This window comes from Macaca thibetana, chromosome 15 (genome assembly GCF_024542745.1).
Source record: "Macaca thibetana thibetana isolate TM-01 chromosome 15, ASM2454274v1, whole genome shotgun sequence".
Lineage (NCBI taxonomy): Eukaryota > Metazoa > Chordata > Mammalia > Primates > Cercopithecidae > Macaca > Macaca thibetana.
Window position 1 is genome coordinate 75,666,293 of NC_065592.1, and position 22,801 is coordinate 75,689,093.

The 22,801-nt window shown below is 40.6% G+C and overlaps 1 protein-coding gene and 1 pseudogene across 3 annotated transcripts in view; both read right to left on the reverse strand.

The window, feature by feature from the left end:
- JAK2 (Janus kinase 2) overlaps positions 1 to 22,801 on the reverse strand; it is a 160,792-nt gene that overhangs the window by 7,502 nt on the left and 130,489 nt on the right. For all 3 annotated transcript variants that reach the window (XM_050761094.1, XM_050761096.1, XM_050761095.1), the window contains one exon: positions 8,860 to 8,977. In XM_050761094.1, the coding sequence (XP_050617051.1) occupies positions 8,860 to 8,977 (118 nt within the window). The remainder of the gene's footprint in view (positions 1 to 8,859; positions 8,978 to 22,801) is intronic.
- LOC126937559 (transcription factor E2-alpha-like) lies at positions 14,420 to 21,145 on the reverse strand (annotated as a pseudogene).

Here is a 22,801-nt window from a genome sequence, read left to right on the forward strand (position 1 = left end):
AAAAAAAAACTTAATCATTTACTTATTTTCAATATAGAGAGATCTTATAAATTGGTAAAAATATATATATATATATAAAAAGATAGGCAAATCACAGAAGACATACTTCACATATATACATACTCGCCCTAAACACCCAACAAATACATAGTCAATCACATTAATAAAAGAAATGGAAATTAAAATATATATAACCTCTCCCCTATCAACTTGGCAAAAGTACATAAAAATATAATGACCAATACTGGCAAATGATGAAATGTACATCCCTATGCATTGCTGCTGAGATATAATCTGGCACAGCTTTTCTAGAAAGCATTTTGGAATTAAAACCTTTAAAATAGTTCATAACTTTTATTTTTATTCTAAGATACTTACCAGAGATAAATATAAATATGCATGAGGATATTCACTATGTTCACTAAAGTGTTACTTAAATGACTGAAGAATGGAAAATGATTGTTCAGACATATATAGCCTTATGATGGAATGCTACTCAGCAATTAGAAAACACATTTGCAGTACATTTTCCTAATATAGTAAATTATCCATGCTGTAATACTTCATGAAACAGCAGGAGAGAAAACTGCACAGTATGACCTTAATTTTATAAAATAATATATATTTATATATAAAAGTGAACTTTTATAAAAGTTATAAAAGTTTCATATAATTTTTTGTATATACTTTTATACACAAAATAAAAAGAAGCCTGAAAGATAACATACTACAGTATTAAGGTGGTCTTCTCTGAGTAATTGCATTAGAGATGATTTTTATTTTTTCATACTTTTCCATATTAAAAAAATTCTATGATGACCCAGAGAAAAATTACTTTGGAAGGTTTATTTTAACTTATGCAATAATTCCTACAATGAATGAGCTAACTGGATTTAATAAAAATAATATTAAGAGACTATACTAAGTTTCCCAATACTCCCTTTTAAAAAAATTCAAGCTACTTTGTGAATAAGTTTGGGGTTATTTTGTTGGATATTGCCTTAAAAATAAGCAATAAGAGCTCTAAAATAAGTCCTAGGCTTACTGTTCTTTGGATAAATCCTTTCTTATGTTAAAAAACTTCAATGTGGCTGTCTAGGAAACCGCGGCATCGGCGGACAGGGGCTGGCGGCCAGAGCTGGGCAGGGGGCGGAGGTGGGGGCTTGGCTGTCTCCAGGGCTGCCACACAGAGCGCGGGCTTCGTGGCATGGACATACCTGTTTGTTTCTAATGTGGCTGTAGTTGGCATTCTATCCCATACCAAGATACCTTTTGTGATGAAGAAACCGAGGCACAGAGGGATTAAGTAGCCTGCTCAAGATCACACAGCTAACTAAAAGTGAATCAGAAAAATAAAGAACCAGCATCAAATTTGAAGTGGCCACAAATTCTATTAAAGCAGAATAAATAGTGTGAACCATAAAAGAGAACCAGTTTCCTCTCTACTCTGCAATTTAGAAGAAAAATTTTCATCCAAGGACAGATCAGAAGATGGCCGAATAGGAACAGCTCCAGCCTCCAGCTCCCAGCGTGAGCGACACAGAAGATGGGTGATTTCTGCATTTTCCACTGAGGTGTAGACCGACACCTAACACCTCACACGGCTGGGTACACCCCTGAGATGAAGATTCCAGAGCAAGAATCAGACAGCAGCACTCGCTGTTCAGCAATATTCTATCTTCTGCAGCCTCCGCTGCTGATACCCAGGCAAACAGGGTCTGGAGTGGACCTCAAGCAATCTCCAACAGATGTACAGCTGAGGGTCCTGACTGTTAGAAAGAAAACTAACAGAAAGGACACCCACACCAAAACTCCATCAGTACGTCACCAGCATAAAAGACCAAAGGCAGATAAAACCACAAAGATGGGGAAAAAGCAGGGCAGAAAAGCTGGATATTCAAAAAATCAGAGCGCATCTTCCCCTCCAAAGGAACGCAGCTCATTGCCAGCAACTGATCAAAGCTGGACGGAGAATGACTTCAACGAGTTGAGAGAAGGCTTCTGTGGATCAAATTTCGCAGAGCTAAAGGAGGAACTACGTAACCAGCGCAAAGAAACTAAAAATCTTGAAAAAAGAATGGAAGAATGGATAACTAGAATAATCAATGCAGAGAAGGCCATAAACGAACTGAGAGAGATAAAAACCATGACACGGGAAATACGTGACAAATGCACAAGCTTCACTAACCGACTCGATCAACTGGAAGAAAGAGTATCAATGACTGAAGATAAAATGAAGGAAATGAAACGAGAAGAGAAGTCTAGAGGAAAAAAAGGAAAAAGAAATTAACAAAGCCTCCAAGAAGTATGGGATTATGTGAAAAGACCAAATCTATGTCTGATTGGTGTGCCTGAAAGTGAGGGGGAAAATGGAACCAAGTTGGAAAACACTCTTCAGGATATCATCCAGGAGAACTTCTCCAACCTAGTAAGGCAGGCCAACATTCAAATTGAGGAAATACAAAGAACGCCACAAAGATATTCCTTGAGAAGAGCAACCCCAAGACACATAATTGTCAGATTCACCAAAGTTGAAATGAAGGAAAAAATGTTAAGGGCAGCCAGAGAGAAAGGTCAGGTTACCCACAAAGGGAAGCCCATAAGACTAACAGCAGATCTCTCGGCAGAAACTCTATAAGCCAGAAGAGTGGGGGCCGATATTCAACATTCTTAAAGAAAAGAATTTTAAACCCAGAATTTCATATCCAGCCAAACTAAGTTTCATAAGTGAAGGGGAAATAAAATCCTTTACAGACAAGCAAATGCTTAGAGATTTTGTCACCACCAGGCCTGCCCTACAAGAGACCCTGAAGGAAGCACTAAACATGGAAAGGAACAACCAGTACCAGCCATTGCAAAAACATGCCAAAATGTAAAGACCATTGATGCTAGGAAGAAACTGCATCAACTAATGAGCAAAATAACCAGCTAATATCACAATGACAGGATCAAGATCACACATAACAATATTAACCTTAAATGTAAATGAACCAAATGGTCCAATTGAAAGACACAGATGGGCAAATTGGATAAAGAGTCAAGACCCATCAGTTTGCTGTATTCAGGAGACTCACATGCAGAGACACACATAGGCTCAACATAAAGGGATGGAGGAAGATCTACCAAGCAAATGGAGAACAAAAAAAGCAGGGGTTGCAATCCTAGTCTCTGATAAAACAGACTTTAAACCATCAAAGATCAAAAGAGACAAAGAAGGCCATTACATAATGGTAAAGGGATCAATTCAACAGAAGAGCTAACTCCTAAATATATATGTGCCCAATACAGGAGCACCCAGATTCATAAACCATGTCCTTAGAGACTTACAAAAAGACTTAGACTCCCATACAATAACAATGGGAGACTTGAACACCCCACTGTCAACATTAGACAGATCAATGAGACAGAAAGTTAACAAGGATATCCAGGAATTGAACTCAACTCTCCACCAAGTGGACCTAATGGACATCTACAGAACTCTCCACCCCAAATCAACAGAATATACATTCTTCTCAGCACCACATCACACTTATTCCAAAATTGACCACATAGTTGGAAGTGAAGCACTCCTCAGCAAATGTAAATGAACACAAATTATAACAAACTGTCTCTCAGACCACAGTGCAATCGAACTAGAACTCAGGAGTAAGAAACTCAATAAAAACCGCTCAACTACATGGAAACTGAACAACCTGCTCCTGAATGACTACCAGGTACATAACGAAATGAAGGCAAAAATAAAGATGTTCTTTGATACCAATGAGAAAAAGATACAACATGCCAGAATCTCTGGTACACATTTAAAACAGTGTGTAGAGGGAAATTTATAGCACTACATGCCCACAAGAGAAAGCAGGAAAGATCTAAAATTGACACCCTAACATCACAATTAAAAGAACTAGAGAAGCAAGAGCAAACACATTCAAAAGCTAGCAGAAGGCAAGAAATAACTAAGATCAGAGCAGAACTGAAGGAGATAGAGACACAAAAAAACCCTCCAAAAAATCAATGATTCCAGGAGTTGGGTTTTTGAAAAGGTCAACAAAATTGATAGACCGCTAGCAAGACTAATAAAGAAGAGAGAAGAATCAAATAGACGCAATAAAAAATGATAGAGGGGATATCACCACCGACCCCACAGAAATACAAACTACTATCAGAGAATACTATAAACTCCTCTACGCAAATAAACTAGAAAACCTAGAAGAAATGGATAATTTCCTGGACACTTACACTCTCCCAAGACTAAACCAGGAAGAAGTTGAATCCCTGAATAGACCAATAGCAGGCTCTGAAATTGAGGCAATAATTAATAGCCTACCAACCAAAAAAAGTCCAGGACCAGATGGATTCACAGCCGAATTCTACTGGAGGTACAAGGAGGAGCTGGTACCATTCCTTCTGAAACTATTCCAATCAATAGAAAAAGAGGGAATCCTCCCTAACTCATTTTATGAGGCCAACATCATCCTGATACCAGAGCCTGGCAGAGACACAACAAAAAAAGAGAATTTTAGACCAATATCCCTGATGAACATCGATGCAAAAATCCTCAATAAAAATACTGGCAAACTGAATCCAGCAGCACATCAAACAGCTTATCCACCATGATCAAGTGGGCTTCATCCCTGGGATGCAAGGCTGGTTCACCATACGCAAATCAAAAAACGTAATCCAGCATATAAACAGAACCAAAGACAAAACCCACATGATTATCTTAATAGATGCAGAAAAAGCCTTTGACAAAATTCAACAGCCCTTCATGCTAAAAACGCTCAATAAATTTGATATTGATGGAACGTATCTCAAAATAATAAGAGCTATTTATGACAGACTCACAGCCAATATCATACTGAGTGGGCAAAAACTGGAAGCATTCCCTTTGAAAACTGGCACAAGACAGGGATGCCCTCTCTCACCACTCCTATTCAAAATAGTGTTGGAAGTTCTGGCTAGGGCAATCAGGCAAGAGAAAGAAATCAAGGGTATTCAGTTAGGAAAAGAAGAAGTCAAATTGTCCCTGTTTGCAGATGACATGATTGTATATATAGAAAACCCCATTGTCTCAGCCCAAAATCTCTTTAAGCTGATGAGCAACTTCAGCAAAGTCTCAGGATACAAAATTAATGTGCAAACATCACAAGCATTCTTATACACCAGTAACAGACAAACAGAGAGCCAAATCATGAATGAACTTCCATTCACAATTGCTTCAAAGAGAATAAAATACCTAGGAATCCAACTTACACGGGATGTAAAGGACCTCTTCAAGGAGAACTACAAACCACTGCTCAGTGAAATAAAAGAGGACACAAACAAATGGAAGAACATACCATGCTCATGGATAGGAAGAATCAACATTGTGAAAATGGCCATACTGCCTAAGGTAATTTATAGATTCAATGCCACTCGCATCAAGCTACCAATGACTTTCTTCACAGAATTGGAAAAAACTGCTTTAAAGTTCATATGGAATCAGAAAAGATCCCACATTGCCAAGACAATCCTAAGTCAAAAGAACAAAGCTGGAGGCATCACACTACCTGACTTCAAACTATACTACAAGGCTACAGTAACCAAAACAGCATGGTACTGGTACCAAAATGGAGATATAGTCCAATGGAACAGAAGAGAGCCCTCAGAAATAATACCACACATCTACAGCTATCTCATCTTTAACAAACCTGACAAAAACAAGAAATGGGGAAAGGATTCCCTATTTAATAAATGGTTCTGGGAAAATTGGCTAGCCATAAGCAGAAAGCTGAAACTGGATCCTTTCCTTACTCCTTATATGAAAATTAATTCAAGATGGATTAGAGACTTAAATGTTAGACCTAAAACCATAAAAACCCTACAAGAAAACCTAGGTAATATCATTCAGGACATAGGCATGGGCAAGGACTTCATGTCTAAAACACCAAAAGCAATGGCAACAAAAGCCAAAATTGACAAATGAGATCTAATTAAACTAAAGAGCTTCTGCACAGCAAAAGAAACTACCATCAGAGTGAACAGGCAACCTACAGAATGGGAGAACATTTTTGCAATCTACTCATCTGACAAAGGGCTAATATCCAGAATCTACAAAGAACTCAAACAAATTTACAAGAAAAAAACAACCCCATCAAAAAGTGGGCAAAGGATATTAACAGACATTTCTCAAAAGAAGACATGTATACAGCCAACAGGTACATAAAAAAATGCTCATCATCACTGTCCATCAGAGAAATGCAAATCAAAACCACAATGAGATACCATCTCACACCAGTTAGAATGGCAATCATTAAAAAGTCAGGAAACAACAGGTGCTGGAGAGAATGTGGAGAAATAGGAACACTTTTACACTGTTGGTGGGATTGTAAACTGGTTTAACCATTGTGGAAAACAGTATGGCGATTCCTCAAGGATCTAGAACTAGAAATACCATATGACCCAGACATCCCTTTACTGGGTATATACCCAAAGGATTATAAATAATGCTTCTATAAAGACACATGCACACGTATGTTTATTGCGGCACTATTCACAATAGCAAAGACTTGGAATCAACCCAAATGTCCATCAGTGACAGACTGGATTAAGAAAATGTGGCACATATATACCTTGGAACACTATGCAGCCATAAAAAAGGATGAGTTCGTGCCCTTTGTAGGGACATGGATGCAGCTGGAAACCATCATTCTCAGCAAACTATCACAAGAACAGAAAACCAAACACCGCATATTCTCACTCATAGGTGGGAATTGAACAATGAGATCACTTGGACTCTGGAAGGGGAACATCACACACTGGGGCCTATTATGGGAAGGGGGTAGGGGGGAGGGATGGCATTGGGAGTTATACCTGATGTATATGACGAGTTGATAGGTGCTGACGAGTTGATGGGTGCAGCACACCTACATGGCACAAGTATACATATGTAACAAACCTGCACATTGTGCACATGTACCCTAGAACTTAAAGTATAATAAAAAATAAATAAATAAAATAAATAAATAACGTGAATAGAATTAAAGTTTTAGGCTGAGCACGGTGACTCACGCCTGTAATCCCAGCACTTTGGGACGCCAAGGCTGGCGGATCAAGAGGTCAGGAGTTCAAGACCAGCCTGGCCAACATGGTGAAACTCCATCTGTACAAAAATACAAAAAAACAAAAATTAAAAAAAAAAAAATTCAATGTATGTTCTTGTCAATTTTGTCAAAGATCAATTGGCTATAAATATGTGGCTTTATTTCCGGGTTCTCTATTATGTTCCATTGGTTTATGTGTTTGTTTTTTACATGAGTACCATGATGCTTTTGTTACTGTAGCCTTATAATATAATTTGAAGTCAAGTAATGTGATGCTTCCAGCTTTGTTCTTTTTGCTTAGAATCGCTTTTGCTATTAGGGCTCTTTTTGGTTCCATGTGACTTTTAGGATTGTTTTTCCTAATTCTGTGGAAAAATGATATTGGCATTTTGATAGGAACTGCATTGAATCTGCAGATTGCTTTGGGCAGTATGGGAAAGGACACCCTTTTCAATAAATGGTGCTGGTAAATTGGATTGCCATATGCCGAAGAATGAAACTGGACCCATATTTATCACCATATACAAAAATTAACTCAAGATCGATTACAGACTTAACTGTAAGATCTGAAACTATAAAAATACTAGAAAAAAAAACGTAGGGAAAAACTTTTATGGAAATGGGTATAAACAAAGAATGGCAAAGACCTCAAAAGCGTAGGCAACAAAACCAAAAACAGACAAATGAGACTTTATCAAACTAAAAAATTTCAGCATAGCAAAATAAATAATCAACAGAATGAACAGAAAGCCTGCAGAATAGGAGAAAATATTTGCAAATTTTGTATCTGATAAGGAACTACCATTCAGAATTTATAAGGAACTCAAGGAATTCAACCAAAACCCCCTAGTAATCATGTTAAAAATTGGACAAAGGAGATCAGTAGACATTTTTCAAAAGAAGACACCCAAAAGGACAAGAGGCATATGAAAAAATGCTAATCACCAGAGAAATGCAAATTAAAATTACAATGAGATATGCCTTATTCCAGTCAGAATGACAAAAAAAAAAGAGAAAAAAATTACCACACTGAGATATGTCTTACTCCAGTCAGAATGGGAAGAAAAAAAAAAAAAGAGAGAGAGAGAAAATAACAGATGTTGGCAAGGGTGTGGAGAAAAGGGAACTCTTATACACTGTTGCTGGGAATGTACATTTATACAACCTCTATGGAAAACATAAAGATTCCTGAGATACCCAAAAGTAGAACTACCATTTGATCCAGCATTTCCACTATGGGGTATCTACCTGAAGGAAAAGAAATGACTGTATCAAAAAGATACCTCCACCTGTATGTTTATTGCAGCATTATTCACAAAAGCAAAGACATGGAATCAACCTAAGTGTCCATCAATAGATGACTGGATAAAGAAGATGTGGTATACATACCCAATGGAATACTACTCCGCCATAAAAACAAATGAAATTATGTCTTTGGTAGCAACATGGATGGAGGTAATTATCTTAAGTGAAACAAATCAGCCATAGAAAGACAAATACCACATGTTCTCACTTATAAGTGGGAGCTATATAATGTATACACATAGACGTAGAATGTGGAATGACAGACAATGGAGACTTGGAAGGGTGAGCCATTGGTGGGGTAGATGCTGAGAAATTATTTAAGGGTACAATGTATGTTATTAAGGTGGTAGATACCCTAAAAGCTCTGAGTTCACCACTATGCAACGTATGCATGTAGCAAAATTGTAATTGTACCCCATAATTTATAAAAATCAAACGAACAAACAAAAAACTGAAAGTAAATAAAAAGCACACTGACCGCTGGTGGACTTTTACTCTTCTCAATGTATGTGAAAAGTTCATACAGAACCACTCCAAAGCTCCAAACATCTGAGGCCACAGAAAACTTGCTCTCTGTCAGTGATTCTGGAGCATACCTGTAATATATGAAGAACACTTAAAAGACAGTTAATTTGATATGTGGACTCTTGATTTTACCTGCAAATCATTGTATAAATAAATTTTTAAAAAGCGTAGAGAAAAGAGTTATCACAGCAGGCCTGAGGCTTCTATGATTAAAAGGACCTTTTTGCCTGGCACCTGTGAGCTTAGATTTCAGGAGGGATTCAACAATTCCCTGAATAAGAGTGACTCACTATGCCTAGATTATTTGTGCAAATAATACGGTTTATACTAACATCTACTTTTCTTCTGGGAGTCTGTAAGTTTAGTATGTGCCAGGCAGAGAGTGCCTAATTTTGCTTTGTGTTATTTTCCTATAATGAATCATAACCATGAATATGGATATATGCTGAGTCCTGTGAGTCTTCCTAGCAAATTGTCAACCTGGGGGTGGTCTTGGGAACCTCTGACATAGAAAGATAACTAAAATCCAAAGAAATTTTTGTCTCTATAGACAGCACCAAGGTTAACTACAGGGTACCTTCTAAGAAGTGAAAATAAGCTGCCCTTTGCAAGTTAAGCTTTAAATGAATCCATATAAGTATCCTGCAGAAAAAAAAAAAAAAAAAAAAAATGGTTCCAAGGCAAGACTTAAAGCTGTAAAAGAAAAAACCTGTTAATCAGAAGAGGGGGTGACTATGAGAAGGAATACAGAAAGTGAAAAGTCACAGAAATGGTGCCATTGTTCACTCAAGCATTAACACTATCCAAGGGAAAGTTTTGGCCCAGTGGACTGGGAGTATCATGGTTCCATTGCTAAGTTTATCTTTATTATAGACACAGCTACAGAGATGTGTTTTGGACTGATGAGATTAAAAATGTGAATTACATAGGTTTAATCTCTCCTTCAAAATACCATTTAAGTTTCCTTATTTCCACAAATCCTTCCCTGCCTACTCCAGGTCTTATTGCCCTCAGGCCATAGGTTTCCTATAGTACTGGCTGTCCACACTACATAATTAAACACCCTAATGCTATATTCTTTTTATATTTAGTCTTTACAAATTTTACATATCTAGTTATGTTAGTATCAAATGTATGTTAATTTTATCTGACAAGGGGAAAGTAATGTTCTTGAAGACAGCACTATTCCCTCACTCCTTGTAAAATACGCTTTTCCTCTGGTTTTCATATAGCACTCATTGTAATTTCCCGCACATTTCCACAGCTGTTTTTTTCTGTCTGTTCTATCACATATGTAAGGGTAAATACAAATTTAAAAAGAAACAAAATTAATTCCCCCTGTTGAAAATAAGAAAAGAAAGACTCTTCCTTCTTTGTTCTTAGAGCATTCAGAAAACTTGCAAATTCTTTATCTTTTTGAAATGTATGTAAATCTTTTAAAAATCTCTTGCTTCAAAGCCTCTTGCCAGCTTTATGGCATGAATGACCCATGAATGTCTTTCTCAAGAACCTGTAACCATCTCTTGGGAATACAGTCATCAAGGAAGATAGCGCCCTTAATCCCAGTTTCTGTGGGAGTGTAGAAGCCTCACTTCAGCAGGAGCCTCCTTCCAAGCTGCAAAACTATCTCCTGTCATGAAGATATGAAAAGTGTTTTTTTACCTTTACATAAAACCAATTAGCAAAGTCACTCCAATTAGCAAGTGAATTTAGAATAAACTACGTATGCGACAAATAGTGCTGTCAAGTCTTACTTGAGGACTAGTTAATGTTTATCCTAAGAACTTCAATGAAAGGGATTGTTATATCAGGTTGGCTATATAAAAGGGTAAGATTTCCTTCTGTCTTTGCAATCTCTTAGGGGACTACTTGTGATACACATCACATCCTGCTCTAATGCTTACTCAATCATAAAATTGTTTTCCTTCTCTTCTATCTTTGTGGAAAGGTTTCCTGGGTTGGGAGATTTTGTTTTCCATTATACTTTTCCAACACTACTCTTTTCTGCCTCTTCTAATTTGAAGATTTCCCAAGGTCTCATCATCAAATTTATTCCTCTCTTGGTTAAAAGCTTTCCCTTAGATAGTACCATCCACCTATATACTAAAGTCTCCCAAATTTATAACCATATCTTTGAAATTTCTTTAGTGCTCCAGACTTTCAGAACATTTCCACATTAAAGATCTATAGGCAAACAGAATTCCAACCTCTTTCCAAAACTTGATTACTTTATGTTTCTTATGCAGTAAATAGCATCACAATCTATTTAACTGCTCAAGCTGAAAATCTTAATTATTTTTGACTCATCTTTCACTCCAGTGTCTAATGACCCACCAAGTCCCTTTAGAGTATAGCTTAGAAATATCTCAAATCAGTCTCCTAACCCATCGTTACAGTTTAGGTCACATCCTTATCTCATGACTAGTACAGAGGTCATCAAACAAGGTGAAGAATAATGTACGAAGATCATCCGATGGGTACTTCTGTAGTAAAAAGAGTATAAGGATCCTCTAGGAGTCCAAAATCCTGTTTCACCAAGTTTTTAAAACATTTAAGCAGAGGCACTGTTTTCCCCTAGTTATTAGCATCAACCCCTAGGACATGCCATAACATATTGTTAGCTTAAAACAAAAGAGCATTTTTGAACAAGAAAAACAATATAGATAACAAAGTTTCTTTTAAATGAAATTGAGTTTTTAAAAAAATGATATGATGGGCCAAATCCTGTGAATAAAAATTATGTGAGTTCTTTCAGACTTCAGATTTAGTGTTTGCTATGTGTCTCCTCCAAAATTCAGGGTGCCAATGTGATGGTATTAACAGGTGGGGCCTTTAAGAGATGATTAGGCCATGAGGGCTTCTCCCTCATGAATAAGATGAAGGCCCTTTTGAGAGGCTTCATGCAGCATTTGGCCCCTCTTGCCCTTCCACTTTTGTCCATGTGAGGACGTGGCGTTCCTCCTCTCTGAAGGATGCAGCAGCAAGGCTCAATCTTGGAAAGCAGAGAGCAGCTCTCACCAGACGCCTGAACCTGCCAGCACCTTTTTCATGGACTCCTAACCTCTAGAAGTGTGAGAAATAAATTTCTGTTCTTTATAAATTATCCATTGTCAGGTATTCTGTTATAGCAGCATAAAAGCACTAAGACAGTGTTTATTATTCACTAAGTTAGCTAAAACCTATTTTATTAACTCATATTCCAAAATATTTACACAAAATTTAATGAACTTCATTGCATTGTATAAAATATTTATTCTACTTGCAAATATAAAAATAAAACTATATGCTAATTGCCTGATTTGATTTTAGCAGTATATATTTTTTGTTTTCATTAAATACATAGGAAAATTTTGATCATGATGAAAAATAAGTTATTTCTGATTTTCATATAAGTTGCTTCTAATTATTCCCCAAAGTCATACATCAGTATTCACTTCCTACCTTCCCCTAACACATTTACTGAAGGAATAACCATGTCTTTTACCACATACCCTACACTTCATTTATAATCTTAGTCATATTTTACTCTGTATTATTTATTGCAAATTAATGAGAAATTATGTTTTCATAATATGAAATTAATTATGCCAGATATGTATCATCTTAAGCTTATCCTGACTGCCCTCATGATTTTTTCACATATATAGGCAGAGATACAGGTCCCAAAGCTTATATAATTTGAAGTCTTTTTTTTTCAGGCTTTCATTATGACAAATAATACAAAATTATACATGAAAGTACATAATTTTCTATGTAAAATTAGAAAGGAACCTTGGAAGGAAGGAGCTCTGGATATGCTTCACTGGCTTCATAATAAACATACCTCCATGCATTTGTTCTGTCATTTGTTTCTCAGGTTTTAAATCACATATTATTAATATAGTCAGTGACTTGAAAAATGAAGTCCGAGTTTTCCTGCCAGAAATTAAGTGTCATTTGTTTGATGCCTGGCATTACCAAATGGGTTGTATGAAGGACATTGTTCACAAAATCTACTCAACCTTTGAGGTAGCTCAGAGGTTTGCTATGTTTAAATCATATATTTAAAACATAAAATGTTAATAATAATGTATTAATAATATTCTATTTTTCCAAACTTTTCTGAATGTATTAGTTTAAACAAGATACCTCCACATGAAACTGTAACATATAGTTGGAATTAATTTTAAAAACTTTTTGGTACACTTTTCATAAATTGAGAAAACAGATGAACCTGATGACTGGTTAGTAAACTCATTTTTGAAAGTCAAGTGGTTTTAATTCTCTGCTTTTAATAAAATTGAAAAATAATGGATCTGATTGAATGAAACTGCCAAATAACATAATTTTAATGGTATATTACTGTACTTTTTTCCTACATATCTCAGAAGGAGTCATAGAAATGAATGATACTGTTATAACAAAACTCCTTCCATTCATGTCCACTTATTTACACAAACAAGTTTTCTCAGTGTTGACATCTGTAAAGTGCAAAATGAACGCAGATTTATGCTTAATCTTGTCCCATTATAGAAATAAATAATATTCACCCAAGGATATACAAACCAATTGGAGGGGAGGGATTGCTCTATTCACCAATAAAATTTTTAAAGCAATTATCCAAATGTGTTATTTACATTGCTTTGGAAAACTGTATCCTAGTAACTTCAATGATAACCCAGAAGAAAAATGTGAATAGTTACAAGTTTGTTGGTCACAGGAAAATTTTTAATTAATTTCAACTTATATACCTATTTTGGTTACAAAGAAAATAGGTGATCATAAGATTATCCAAATACAAAATGTAACACATTATGCAAAATTTGGAATGAGAAGGGAAATGGAAATACAATTTTAAAGAGAAAAAGGAATGATACAAAGTTTGTAAAAAAAAAAAAAAAAGAAGAAAAAAGTCTGTTCATATATATTTTTAAGTGGGTGATAAGTGGGTATCAAATTGATGCACAATTTATTTTGAGATGGAGTCTTGCTCTATCGCCCAGGCTAGAGGTGCAGTGGCGAGGTCTCGGCTCACTGTGAGCACCATTTAGATTCAGTTGGACACATTTAAAAGATTGACATAGCTGCTATTTAAATGTCAATATTTAAAATACATTATAACTACTTAAACTTAAAAAAAATTAGCTATCAATTTAAAAATGTATGAGGATGTGGTTTTTCAAAATTCTTTTAGTGAGTATATATACTTAAAAGGTTTGAAAACCAATGACCTAGATCCTTGTAAAATCTGTCTAATTAGCTGTTTCTCTACTATTAGCCTCTCCTTAATACAATGTCCCCTCTACGTCGGTAGTTCTCAAAGCTTTTGATCTCAGGCTTCCCTGTACACTCTTAAAAATTACTGAGGTTGCCAAAAAACTTTTGTTTCTGTGAGTTATATCTACCAGTATTTACCATATTAAATATTAAAGCTAATAAAATATAAAAGTGTTTATTAATTTATCTAAAAACCATTACCTGTTAACATAAATAATGTATTTTATGAAAAATAACTATTTCCAAAATAAACTTTGATAAGAGTCACATTGTTTTATATTTTTGCAAGTTTCTTTAATGTTTGGTTAAATAGAAAACATATCTTGTTGCCTCTGGAAGACTATACTTATGAAAAAATGAGTGAAAGGAGCAAATAACATCCATTATTATGAAAATACTTTTTACTTCACAGACATCCTAAAAGGGAGTCCCAGAGGTCCCCACACTTTCAGAACTGCTGTTCTATAATAAAAGTAGAGCTATCTTTCTAAAATGTGAATCTCACCATGTTATTCCACTGGATAAAGCCTCTGATTTCCCACCTTACACACTGTCTACTAAAGAACGTCTGAACTCATTAACGTGGTCTACTGGGTTTGTGGTAGTCCATGTACACTGCTATAACAGAGTACCTGACAATGGATAATTTATAAACAAATTTATTTCTCACAGTTCTGGAGGTTGGGAGTCCATGATAAAGGTGCTGGCAGGTTCAGGTGTGTGGTGAGGGCTGCTCTCTGCTTCCAAGGGGAGCCTTGTTGCCGCATCTTTCAGAGGAGAGGAACGCCGTGTCCTCACATGGACGAAAGTAGAGGTCAAGAGGGGCCAAATGCTGCATGAAGCCTCTTATAAGGGCCTTAATCCCATTCATGAGGGAGAGGCCAACTCAACCAATCATTGAAATGTCATCTTAGTTATCTTACATAAACCTCCAGCTGAATTACTTGTACTGTTATGTTTTCCCATTACCTTAATTATTGTACTTACACACTACATTGCAATGATTTGATTATACATTTGATTTTTCCTAATTATGAGCTCTTAAAGGGAAGGGGCTATGGGTAGTGGACCTGTCAGTTGAATTTGCCTATCACATCAAACTTTTCTTTTTAGTTCAGCCTTCCAACTAAGGGACAGTCCTTCTTTTCTGATGCGAATCCTATCTTCATATCCCTAGCTCCCTGTATAGTATTTGGAGCACAGTAGAGTCTTAATATGTATTAGCTTGTATTCGTTAAGTATACCCAAATCTCTGGATCTTCATATACAAATATTTCTTGATTGTCAGCTAATTTTAACCTCTTTAATTTTTCATTCTGAAAACAATAAAAAGAATTAAATTCATGTATCACTGGAGATATGGCCAAAAGAGATGATTATTTTTAGATGAGTCTTACTTTTTAGTTTCACTCATACTCTAAAAATAATTAGATGAAGGCAGTTCTCATGATTATGAGGACATTCCTCCAGAAGTATTTTTAATATTATGAAAAAATCTCAAACCTACACAAATTAGAGAACAATTAATGCCAGATTAAAGCATTATCATGGTTAGGAAGGCTTACAAGCATGAACTCTGGGATCAGACTTTTTGGGTTTGAATCCCAGTCCAATGATTTACTAGTCATGCCACCTTGGGTAAGCTATTCAGTTCTCCATGCTTAAAATAGAGATAATAATCATACATGTTCTCCAAGGGTTGTTATGAGGATTAAATGAGATTATCCATAAAATACATTGAGCCCAATGTAAGCCTACAATACATGTTCAGTGTTTTTTTGTTTTTTTTTTTTAAATTATACTTTAAGTTCTGGGATACATGTGCAGAATGTGCACGTTTGTTAACATAGGTATACACATGCCATGGTGGTTTGCTGCACCCATCAACCACATTAGGTATTTCTCTTAATGCTATCCCTCCCCTAGACCCCCACCCCTGGACAGGCCCTGGTGTGTGATATTCCCCTCCCTGTGTCCATGTGTTCTCACTGTTCAACTCCCACTTATGAGAACAAGAGGTGTATGGTTTTCTGTTCCTGTGTTAGTTTGCTGAGAATGATGGTTTCCAGCGTCATCCATGTCCCTGCAAAGGACATGAACTCATCCTTTTTTATGGCTGTATAGTATTCCATGGTGTATATGTGCCACAATTTTCTTTATCCAGTCTATCATTGATAGGCATTTGGGTTGGTTCCAAGTCTTTGCTATTGTGAGTAGTGCCACAATAAACATACATATGCATGTATCTTTATAGTAGAATGATTTATAATCCTTTGGGTATATACCCAGTAATGGAATTGCTGGGTCAAATGGTATTTCTAACTCTTGATCCTTGAGGAATTGCCACACTATCTTCCACAATGGTTGAACTAATTTACACTCCCATCAACAATGGAAAAGCATTCCTCTTTTTCCACATCCTCTCGAGCATCTGTTGTTTCCTGTTTAATGATCACCATTCTAACTGGCATGAGATGGTAACTCATTGTGGTTTTGATTTGCATTTCTCTGATGACCAGTGATGATGAGCTTTTTTTCATGTTTGTTGGCCACATAAATGTCTTCTTTTGAGAAGTGTCTGTTCATATCCTTCACCCATTTTTTGATGGGGTTGTTTTTTTCTTGTAAATTTGTTTGAGTTCTTTGTAGATTCTGGGTATTAGCCCTTTGTCAGATGGATAGATTGCAAAAATTTTCTCCCATTCTGTAGGTAGCCTGTTCACTCTGATCATAGTTTCTTTTACTATGTAGAAGCTCTTTAGTTTAATTAGATCCCATCTGTCTATTTTGGCTTTTGTTGCCATTGCCTTTGGTGTTTTAGTCATGAAGTATTTGTCCATGCCTATGTCCTGAATGGTATTGCTTAGGTTTTCTTCTAGGGTTTTTATGTTTGTTTGTTTGTTTGTTTCTGAGCAGGCACTGTTTATTGGGGGTGGCCTCCTGGGGTCGTTGCAACAGTGGACAGAAGGTCAGCTCTTCCTACCAACAGTGGCCAGCTCTTCCTACCACACAGCTGGACAAAGCCCTAGTGGGGAGGAAGGCAGGAGGACATTTAATGGGATTTACAGACACCAGCTTCTTGACGGTCTGTGAGCCAGTCACCATCTCATGGACCACAGGGCAGATGAACTCATTTTTCTGTTCCCATTTGGCCCTGGTCACCTCCAGGCAGCTGAAGACTAAGAAGCCAGAGCCCTTGGTTTTGCAGGGCTGCATCATGCTGTGCCAGGCGTCTGGGAGCTGCACCTTGTTGTGCAGCAACTGCACCAAGATGTCCTTGGGCTAGAAGTTCTGGATCAGGCAGGTGAGGGTGCGCTTGTCTGGGTTCCTCGGCTCTTCTAGCATTGCAAACCCGTAGACCTCTGGGGGAGCACAACGGTCGCTGATCTTGGTCATGGACTGCACAAGGGCCCTGGGCAGGTGGAGGTGGGTCACCCTGCACTGGTAGGTCTCCCCCTCGATCCAGTCTCTGGTGCCCACCAGCAGAGTGGACGTGATGATGAACGTGCCACTGCACTGCTTCTCTTGCCTTAGGAGGACCTGGGCCACGGACTTCCCACTGGCCCGGGACCAGGTCAGCTTCACGGTCCCCTTGCTAGGTGCCAGGTCCACCACCAGACAGGTGATTGTGGGCAACTTGCGGATGAACAGGTAGAAGGGGCTGGGCTAGCTCAGGTAGGCACTCACCCCTTGCGGGTTGGAATCTGCATGCTTCTTGGCACTGTCCTCAAAGGCATTACCTTGATAGGTGACCTGGCAGGTGTAGGTGTGGTCGGGCAGCCAAAGCTTCTGGGTGAGGGTGAGCTTGCTTTGTGTGGAGGCCAGCTCGCCCTCCAGCATGGGAGAGGCAATAGAGCAGTTCACATCCACGACCTGCCCATCCTCCAGCCAGGTGATGGCACCTGGGGTGTACCCGGAAATGAGGCACAGGAACTGGATGGTCGGGGGGAAGTGTCCACTGCCATCACAGGAGGACTGTAAGATCTTCATGGTGGGCAGGGCGAAGTCCCTAGAGTAGACGCTGAAGCCACTGACCTGGTCTGCAGACCACAGAGTGTGTACCACGCTACAGGTGAACATTTGCTTGGTCCATGCACCTGAGGTGGTCAGATGGCTGGTGGTGGCGTAGTGGCCAGAGGGTGTGAGGGTGGTGGCTGGGAAGGTCACAGCACTCCTGTTGAGGTAGCCTGTGTCCCAGGTCACAGTCACCGGCTTCAGGAACTAGCCTGTGGCCAGGCAGCCCAGGGTCATGGAGGTGGCATCGGAGGCAATGTCTTTGCAGGAGGGGAACAAGGGGAAGACAGATGGGCCCTGTCTGGAGGCAGGACAGTGAAGGTCAGCTGAGACTGGCCTACCAGGGGAGTAGCCCTCTGAAGTCCTCTAGGCCAATCTGGTCCAGCCTGGCCCAGGTCAGTCCAGCTTTTTTTTTTTTTTTCTTGATAACTAATGTTCTTTTCATTTTCCTTAAATTACGCCTAGGCACAATTTGCTGCTGGCTTTTGAAGAATAAGCCAAGTTTTCACAGCATCTCCCTCAAGTGATATGTTATGATGTCTCCACATTTTATAGTTAAGGCATTTTTTTTCTTTTCTGACAAACTGTATGTTCTGTTACTTGCTTTCAGATTTTGTTTACTGAAAAAAAAAAAAAGCTCCTGTCAGCCCAGACAACAGGGCTAAGACGCAGTTTCAGGATCCATGGGGCAGGTCACAGGGTGACATGGTGACTGAGATTTGGGGGCAAGGGGAGCAAGGCCAGTGGGAGGTGAGCCAGGGTCCCAGGGAGCTCCTGGACCCAGAGTCACCTTCCTTGCCCCCATCACTCCGAGCCTAATCAGGTCGATGTTGGCTCAATGCTGAGAACAGTTGTGTGAGGTGGGGATGTGGATGAAGCCCAGGGCCTCCAGTAGGCGTTCTGGGCCCAGCCCACCGGGCTGAGGGCCAGTGGCTTGTCCCACAGAGGCGTACCTTTCACATGTGCCCGGTGGGGTTGTGGGCTTTGCTCAGGCCCAGGTGCGCAGCTGAAAGCACCATCTGGGGGTCTCCGAACACGCCCGACACCTCACCATTTCAAACAGGCTGTTTTGGATTCACGTTCTGCTCTCGCACTTGCTGCTCCAAGTTCAGCATGACCGAGAGGGCCTCGTGCAGGATAAGCAGTTTGGTCTGGGGCTTCTCGCTGTTGAGTCCAGTTGCTACATGTGCCCCCAGCTCCTTAAGAGGCCTCTTAAGGGACCCGCAGTCGCTCCCTGGCGTTATTGGCCACCTGGCGCTCCTCGTGCTCGGCCTTCTGCTCTCGGGGGAGAAGGTCATCTTTGTCCTCGTCCTCGTCTGGGCTGGTCCGGACCTGGGGGTCCTTCAGCTCCTTCTCCTCGAGTGGTCAGCCGCCGATGTATTCTCCTCATCCTCCTCCTCTGGCTTGATTTTGCCAGTGGCCTGCTAGCCCTAGCCCACTGTAGGAGTCGGGAGGCCAAGAGAGGTCGGGGAGGGCGCCTGGCTAGCTGGAGAGGGCCACGTGGATGTGCATGAGGCTGGCGCTGCCCACAGGGCCGTCCTCAGGGTGTCAGCCTCTGACCAGGCCTGCATGCTGCCCCCACTAGCAGCATAGGGCCGGCGAAGCCTAAGCCAGCGCCCTGTGGCCGGGCAGCAGCGTGGGCCCGTTGCCGGCCGTGCCCACGGTGTGGCTGCAGAGCACGTGGATGGCCTTGTTCAGGTGGTCTTCTGTCTTACTCTGCACGCCATGGAAATCCCCGTTGTAGCTGGGTGATAAGGCACCGGGGACTCCTGTTCCGGGCCAGTGCGACGTCCCTCCCAGACCCTGGGGGTAGCCCACAGCAGTGGAGGAGCTGGATGAGAAGCTATTGCTTGAGTGATCCGGGGAGTAGATTGAGGACATGCCTGCCTGAGGGCGTCCCCGGAGCTGCCAGCTGTGGTCCCTCGCGAGCCCAGGAATATGTTGGCCCCGCTGACAGGTGGCCTGTGGCTGGAGACGCTCCAGCTCCAGGGGGCCAAGGAGAAAGTGGATGCAGCTGGGAGACCGCCGTTCACCTCTGCTCTGTGCAGCTGGTAGCCCATGCGCTCGTGCTGGTGCAGGCCACCAAATGTGCTGCTGCCTCTGCCACTGCCCACAGGGCAGCTGCTGGGCGGGAGAGGCGGGGGGGATGAGCCCCCACCCAGCATGGGGCCAAAGCCCGCCTGACCCGGGCAACTCCAGACCTCGGCTGAGGGGCTGAGGGGTGTATGCTGCCTGCCATCTGCCATGTAGAAGGGGGCGGGATAGGCCCTGCTGGGGGGTCTTGGCGGACAGGTAGGCGGCGGCATCCCTACCGTAGTCCTCACCTGAGCTGGGCAGGTACGCCGAGGATGGAAGACAGGCAGGACCTTCTGGACCTTTGTGGACTGCGTGTCCAGGCCGCCGTCCGCCTCTTTCCGCCGGAGCTGCCGGCGTAGGAGGGGTAGTACTGGGAGGTCGCCTTCATGCCCGAAGGGAACAGGGGTCCGGGGCTGCTGAGGGCCAGCTCGCCCGGCAGGAAGCCAGCCTGAGTCAGGCCGCCCACGCCTGCGTCTCTCCCAAAGGAGGCTTAGCCGTCCGGCAAGAGAGTCACAGTCTCAGGAATGTGGATGAAGAGAGGCTGCTATGCGACTCAGCAAGGTGAGCGCCTTCGCTGAAGGTCCAGCTGGGGTCAAAGGAGGAGCTGTTCTGGTCGCCACTGCCCCAGGAGCCTGAGCTGGGCCGGTCCTCAAGACCTGAACCTCTGAATTGCGACCCGGCCAGGGAGGCGGGCCGGCCCTTCCCGTTGGCGACGGGCAGCGGGAACATCATGCTGAAGTCCAGGAGGTTACTGAGCTTCTTGTCCGTGTCCACGGACGCCATCCTCTGCGGCTGGTTCATTCTCTTGGGGCCAGGGCGGGCACCTCAGACCTGGAAACCCTGCTGGGCAGGGCGGCATGAAGCGTCTCCCCCTGCCCCCAGAAAAAGGGGCTTTGCAGCAGGGCCCCCAAGCGTCGCGCGTGGGCGGCGGCGGCGGCCCGGGCGTGGCCCAGGCCCTTCCCACCCCCGCGTGGCCAGTCCTCGGAGCAAAAAAAATAACACGGGTACTATAGTCAGCTGTTAAGGAGGTGGCAGTAAGAGTAATAGAAGGGGCTCAGGCGTTGGTTGGTATATGACAGTATTTGCAGTTTCGATAATAAGGTCTTTGAAAGCCTGTGAGGAAAGGCATACCTGTAAGTGCAAGGCTATCAATAATAACGGAAGAGGAAGTGAAGGGTAAAGTCTTGAATAGTCCTATTTTTTTAATATCTTGTTCATCATTGAGATTGTGAATGATGGAGCCTGAGCATATAAATAATATAGCTTTTAAAAAGGCATGGGTGCAGATGTGAAGGAATGCTAGGTGTGGCTGATTAATGCCAGTTGTGACTATCATAAGGCCCAGCTGACTTGAGGTGGAGAATGCTATGGCTTTTTAAATATCACTTTGTGTTAGAGCACAGATTGCTGTAAATAAGGTGGTAATAGCCCCTAGAGATAATGTAAAGGTTTGGGTTCAGAGGTTATTTTCTATTAAAGGGTAGAAGCGGATGAGTAGGAAAATTCCTGCTACAACTATAGTGCTGGAGTGGAGCAGGGCTGAGACTGGGGCTGGGCCTTCTATGGCGGATGGAAGTCAGGGATGGAGGCCGAATTTAGCTGACTTTCCTGCTTCTGCTAAAAGAAGGCGAATTAATGGAAGGGTAGATTAGAGGTAGGGTTTAGAATGAATGCTTGTTGAATCTCTCATGTGTGGGAGGAAAAGAGGAATCATACTATAGCTAAATAAAGCCAGTATCACCCATGCGATTGTGCAGGACTGCTTGGAGAGCTGCTGTATTAGCATCTGCTCGGCCGTATAATCAGCCAGTTAATAAGAAAGACATGATTCCTACACCTTCTCATCCAATAAAAGAGTTGAAAGAAGTTGTTGGCGGTAACCAGAATATTGTAATGAGGAAAATATCTAAAAAACTGATTAATGTTAGGGTCTGAGTTTATATATCATATTGAGAATTCTACAATAGATCAGGTAACAAATAGTGCTACTGGGATAAATATTATGGAGAAGTAGTCTAAAGCTTAGTGAGACTTTGGATTGTCATTCAATGTCAGTCTGAGATAATGACTTCTTCGTCTGTATATATAAACGTTGTTGGGATGAGGCTAATAGTGAAGGCGCATGTGATGGCTATTTTTACGTAATTTGGGTATGAATCTTTTTTGCAGGGGCTGACTAAGGTAATAATAATTGGTGTGTTTAAGGGGATTAGGGCAATTATAGTAATGGAAAAATACATATTTGTTACTTTTATTTGGAATTGCACCAATGTTTTTGGTTCCTAAGACCAATGGATGACTCCAATCCTTTAAAAGTTAAGAAAGCCATGTTGTTAGGCATGGGAGCATGAGTTAGCAGTTCTTGCATACTTTCTCAGTAGATAAGAAGTTGCAGGCTTCTATTATTAGATCCACAATTTAATGGTTTGGTTAAACTATAGCTACAGCATGTAAAGCCCATAATAATTTTAGGATTTAGGATAATAGAAGAATAGGTGTAACATGTATAAATATTAATGTATTTTCTCATGTAAAGGAAGGTTTAATAC